This window comes from Apis dorsata, unplaced genomic scaffold (assembly GCF_000469605.1).
Source record: "Apis dorsata unplaced genomic scaffold, Apis dorsata 1.3 scaffold_247, whole genome shotgun sequence".
Taxonomy (NCBI): Eukaryota; Metazoa; Arthropoda; class Insecta; order Hymenoptera; family Apidae; genus Apis; species Apis dorsata.
Genome location: NW_006263526.1, coordinates 245,979 through 252,150, shown reverse-complemented (window position 1 = coordinate 252,150; position 6,172 = coordinate 245,979). Strand labels below are relative to the sequence as shown.

Genomic DNA, 6,172 nt, shown 5'->3' with positions numbered 1-6,172 from the left:
AGAAAAACAAAAAAAAAAAAAAAAAAGAATAAAAGCAACGTAAGGACGAAAGGTCAAGCCTTGCACAATGTTTCACAGAGGGCCGTCGCGTATCCTTCATTGAAGTAGTTCAAGGCAGAACGCATCGGCGCAAACGCAACCTTAATGTTTCATCCTGCAGCGCCGCGGTTGCTCCTGCGCTTAGTTGATCTGCAAAGGAAAAAGGGCGAGGCCCCCCACCTCTCGGTCCCTATGGTGACCGATCATTACCGGAGATTGCCGATCTATCTGGATCACGTGTCACTGGATTATACTAGTGTCAAAAATGCGATAATACCAGCGATTCGTAGCATACTTCAAAACGTTAGAATCTTTTTAGTTATATTATTGCATTTATTATCGAAGCGTGGTATATTGCGTTTAAATAGCGAATTTCTCAAAATCTGACGCGAACATTAACAATAACGTTTGTTGGCTCGATGTTCTATCATATTCTTGTTTCGAAGGAGCTGTTTAAATAATTTTGCTTAGAAACTTGGTCGCGTTTAATGCATATATCTTTACTACATGGAAGCCTTTGAGGTTAAGAATGCTCTAAGTGGATGGAACGAGACAAGTTTTATTTATAGAATGATTACGAGTATGAATGTTTAAACGTTTTGTGTAATTAATTAAAGTGAGTTGTGTGTGATATAGGAAATTGCGTCGTTTACTCAGGATTTGGATGTTTTGGTAAAGTATCCTTGCAATTTGGCATAATTTCTCTCTTTTGTTAATTTAAATGCAATGAGAAAATTGATATAAATGGTCTAATTTCTTTTTGTACGTTACAAATCTTCTAAATTAACAGAAAGTTTTTCTAAATTAAAACTTCACTTTGAACTCTTTCGTAAATTGGCTATACATCGGTATAATGTATTATTTGATTCATCCTAATTTCACAAACAGTATTTGATCCTTTGATCTCTTAATTCAAAGACATTTTGAAATTTCTCTTACTAACAGATCATACTCAATTAATTTAACATTCATGCTACAAAATATCTTAAATTTTCATTAAAAGAATCCTTCATTGCATTTTAACGTTTTCTCGATCGTCAATCGAGAGAAGATTCGAGAAATCGAAACATTCTTCGATACGATACGATATCGAAATTTATCGAATATCTATCGAATCTCTTACGAGCTATTCTCGATCAAACATGGCGTCCATCTGTCGTCAATCAAAGTGCAATTCTAACTGTAATTTTCTCATAAAAATCTTTAAACCAAAGTTCAAGAACACGTAATCAAATGTTTGTTTGCATTCGAGCAGATTTGGATTTGATAGAGAATCGGTATGTATCAATTTATTAAATGATATAACGATAAAATATTGTATTTTTTTAAAATGATAATAGTCGAAAATATCGTTAAGTATTGTTGTTATTTTTATTAGAAATTAGAATAATTTGGAATACTTTCCTTATTATACAGTAATATTTATAAATTTAATATTTTATAAATAAGAAATTAATAACTTTCTAATGAAATTGAAATATAAGAAATCTAGAAATTCATATTAAAGTCTATAGCAACGTAAGGACGAATCTTTTGATCGAAATTCTATTTATATGATACAAATGACAATAAAATAAGCTTAAAAAAGAGAAATTAAAATATCTCTTTCACGAAATGGAACTTCAACATATTCGTTCAAAACATTTTATAATAAATACAGATTAATATATTGAATTTCCAAAAATCAAATAATTAACACAAAATATAAAATTCGTTCGCGTTTATCTTACGAATCATTCTCCGTTCGTGAAAAATTGAAAATTCCTTTACACAAGATGGATAATGCGATTACATCCAAGAATCCATCGAAATTCTCGAAAACGGCGAAAGTCGAGATGCAGATGTGGTTCGACAACCACGAACGAAAGGATAGACGCAGTGATTTCGAATGCAGAGCCCAACGAGAAAATATTCTCCTACCTTAGAAATATTCTATTATGCCGCAAAATCAAATTCGAATAGAAACGACGAAAGATTCGTGGAGAATTGAAACGCGAGACGAGGGCGCGAGTGAAATTTCCTCCATCCTAAAGATAGAATCCTAGAACCTGAGGGTGATTCGTTCGGCGATACGTATCGTGTATTACAATTCCATTCGTCAGATGGATTGGCGGCCTTCGTCCTTTTTTTTTTTTTTTTTTTTTTTTTTTAATGAATATCCGTCACGTGGACGGAGACCAGCATGGAAAAGTTTTATCGTCTACCCGGGAGACGAGAATGAATAAAGCGAAAATAAAAGGAGGGAAAGAAAAGTCGACCGGCGCTCTTTTTCTCTCTCTTTTTTTTTTTTAATCGCTCCGCCATTCTTGCGGCTAACGTCATCGTTATTCGCTCGCCTTGCACAAAGCCTGCACGCTGCAACGGGCAAAGGACACGCTGCTCAACCTATTTTTCCTAAGGCCTCCATTTTTCGTTTTTCTACCGTTGTTTACGTCCCTGGCCAATGTAATAGGCTGAAAGAAATTTAAGGGGAAAAAATGCTGGTATAAGCAGCGTGATGAGACAATAAGGGGCTAAACTTCGATTTGATTCAAAGTTTGCGTTTTAAAAGAAGATAGAATGAATATTTCTTTTTTTTTTTTTTTTTAAAAAAAAAAAAAAAAATATTCATTTTTTTTTTTTTAAAAAAAAAAAAAAAAATATTCATTTTTTTTTTTTTAAAAAAAAAAAAAAAAATATTCATTTTTTTTTTTTTAAAAAAAAAAAAAAAAATATTCATTTTTTTTTTTTTAAAAAAAAAAAAAAAAATATTCATTTTTTTTTTTTTAAAAAAAAAAAAAAAAATATTCATTTTTTTTTTTTTAAAAAAAAAAAAAAAAATTCTTTTTTTTTTTTTTTTTTTTTAATTCGTGGTAAAATAGAGTTTAACAATTGACTTGAGTGTGAAGTAAATCAACTTTCGTCTTAATTACGTCAAGGAAATTCTTCAAAGAGGAGAAGAAAAAGATAATCATTATTATCCTCCTTTACAATAACAAAAACGAATAAAACGTTATATCAAGGTAACTAGTCTAAAAAAAAAAAGAAAGTCTGCAACCCCTTTTATCATCCAAATTAATTTCCTGCATAACGAACAAGAAAGTACGTAGCTTCACCCGTTTACGCGTAATAAATTTTACGAGACTAATTATCTAGCCTACATCCCGCTCGAGCCTCTCCTCCCGCAGCTTACCGTAAAAAAGAAGAAAGTTAAAAAGTAATTAACGAAAAGCACGAGTGCAAGGTGCTTCCACTAAATTTAATCGCAAAGAGGACGAACAACCCTAACCCTAACCATCCGTTTGCTTATCGCAAAATTCATCTTTTTCTCGCGAAACGCGAGGATATATAATTATATAACAACCCTTAGAAAAATTCTTTAAAAAACAAAGGAAAGAAAAAAAAAATCTGAAACCAGAGTCACTCGAAATCCAGATCCAGAAAGAAAGGAAATAAAAGAAGAAGAAAAAAATTGAAAAGGCCTAAGAGAAACCCCTTGTCGGAAGAAGCCACTGACGCAGAAACGGTGGTCGAGTGACAGTGTCGGCCTTGAATCGAGCCGGTCGCTCGGCGACGTGCAACTAGGGCGTGCAAGAGCAACGATGAGCCTTCAAAGCGAAGTTTCCTGGCGACACACGGTGCACAACGTTCTGACGACACGTCGATGCCTTTAAATACCTTTTACCCCCGTGTGCACGATGGGATAGGGATTCTAGAGAACACGGGGGCAAAGACGACGATAGGAGCCGTACAGGGTTATAAACGGTGTCCCCGGCCACCATTTTATCGCTGATCGATTTTCCTCACGACCGAATGACGATCGCCGTTACGTTACGTATCGTGTATGCGCCGGTATGTATTTTTGTATGCGATCCAGGGATCCTTAAATTCGTGAAGTCGACCGAAACTACGGAAATCGGGAAAGAGAAGTAACTTTTTAAGAAAAGAACGAGCACGAAGCTCGTTCGAATTTACTTCTAGAAACTTTGCAATTTTTCTTGTGTAAAGACGATCGAGGGTGGTTTGAGGTTAATTGATGCGTTGCTTATTTACGAGCTCGACCTCGAACGGTTTGAGAGCGTATAGGCCTCGTAGGGAAATCTCGTTGTTCGCAAACTTGACCTTATCCTACCATCTGGTCTTTTTTTTCAACCCTAGCGTATCTAGTAACTAACTAGAGAACTAACTAGTGCGTAAACGGATTGTTGTGCTTAAAAAAATAGTCGAGGTTATTTCGTAACGAGCATATAGAGTGAATCACTAATTGGAGAGAACGATTATTCGCAAACTTAGTCCTATCTCTTAGCTAACATCTGATCTTCTTTGTAATCCTAGTGCATCTGGTAATTTACTAGGGAACATCGTAGACAGATGCCAATCTCGGTTGAGCGGAGAAAAGTTTTAATAAGATACAAAGACTTTTGGATTTAGGCTAACTGGTTAACCCTCCCGATGGAGTTCGAGAGAAACCGCATTTATTCATAAAGTAGAGCCTTCCTCTATTCAAACTCGCGTTATCCTCGAGCCATCTAGTTACTATCTAACCTCCTCCCCCTGCTATTCTTATTCGGTATCGTTCGAGGGAAAAGGGGGGCAGGGATTCTTATCGAGTGTCGCTTGCTGGCTCAGGAGAACTTTTAATAACTCCGTAAGAGCCACGACCTCGTCGATGATCTCGACTTGGCAGCCAACTTGGCACACTCGTACCAACCTCAAAAATCTAACTAGCTGTCTTTACAATAGGCGCTCGGTTGCGCGCGCAGATCCTGCAGAATCCTGACCCGCGGGCTTCTAGCGTAAAATCACATCGTAAAACGTGTCTCTATACTTCGTATACTTAGTCCAATGTCTGCCCTAGTTCCCCAATGCGAAATGGCGGTCGAGATACATCGCGTGCGTGGAATCACAGATTATGGGATATGCATCGAGAAAATAATGGGACAGGGGATAATATAATATAATATATATATATTTTTATTCGATTTTTAAAATAGAAATAGAATCGTAAATGGGTGAGGTGATTTCAAGTCGCAAATTACAAGGAAAAATTCAGATTCTGAATCGTGGAGGTTAATGATCGTCGAACGAAAGAAAAGAAAGGGATCGAGCTGAAGAAAAATTTACGAGCGAGGAAGACAGATATCTCTAGATCGTTCGAAGAGGAGGAGAATCGAAATGGTCCCTAATGGTAGATTAAATGTGATTGGTTCTAAATGGATGATCGATATATTAAAGAAGCATGCACGAAGATAACGATCACGCGGAACGGTTCATCTTCCACGAGAGAACGAAAAGAATTATCCAGTGCGCAAGGGATAAGAAGACGACCTCACCGCACTTGCAAGATGATTTCCCTCGGGACATCTCGTTCCTTGACAAACCGTTACGATATTACGATCGCGTCTGTTTAGACGAAAAAGCCAGAAATTCGGTTAATTTCGCTTCTGTGTAACCTTCCACTCTTTCTCTCGACCTGTGTACACCCTTGTACACCCCCTAATCATTCTCGAAATACGCGGAAAATGGGTTTCCTCCACTAAGCGTAATTACAGTATCAATCTAACCTAGAAAACTTCAATGTAGAACGGTGAAAAATATTTTTAGAAAATGTTTCTCAGTTGTTCTCTTCATACAAGTTCAATAGGGTCTTACGACGTTCGTAATAAAAAATTAAAAAGAATCGATCTAGCTTATAACTTCAATGGAAAATGATACTTTTCTTTTCTCCGGAAAATACCTTTACATATTTTTCTTTCGATATCTGATAAATTAACAAACAGATAGATTTCGACGAGCTGTGCATAACCATTTTTCCATTGTTCTTTTAGATCCGGTTAGACACAGTCTACGTCGTGATATTGCATTTCGAAAATAGAATCAAATTCAAATCTCAACAGATTTCAAATCCCATCGTTTTAAAGTAATTTCCATTCCACGATATGATAGAAGATACGAAGAGCAAACCTATCCCGATACTTGCTTCCAAAGCACGAGGATCATCACGGTGAAAGATACTGGGGCAAAGTTTGATCTTTAAACAAACTACCCGTGTAACTTGCTACACACGCTTGGCATTGGGGATCACCGGATCGTCATAAATCCCTTTCACACTGACCCCAAGGCATTTTCAGCCCAAACAAAGCTTGCTCCCATC

The 6,172-nt window shown here is 36.3% G+C and overlaps 2 protein-coding genes across 47 annotated transcripts in view; one reads left to right on the top strand and one right to left on the bottom strand.

Moving 5' to 3' along the window:
- Window positions 1-6,172, bottom strand: part of LOC102677929 (calcium/calmodulin-dependent protein kinase type II alpha chain) — a 140,815-nt gene that overhangs the window by 95,680 nt on the left and 38,963 nt on the right. The window lies entirely within an intron of this gene.
- Window positions 15-6,172, top strand: part of LOC102681681 — a 36,806-nt gene continuing 30,648 nt past the window's right edge. For 2 of the 3 annotated variants that reach the window (XM_031510616.1, XM_031510617.1), the window contains exons 1-2: window positions 15-589; window positions 674-711. In XM_031510616.1, the coding sequence (XP_031366476.1) occupies window positions 547-589; window positions 674-711 (81 nt within the window). In that variant the 5' untranslated portion in view covers window positions 15-546. Of the gene's footprint in view, window positions 590-673; window positions 712-3,949; window positions 4,960-4,997; window positions 5,268-6,172 lie in introns of those variants that run through there. The other variant, XM_031510618.1, reaches the window with a different exon arrangement.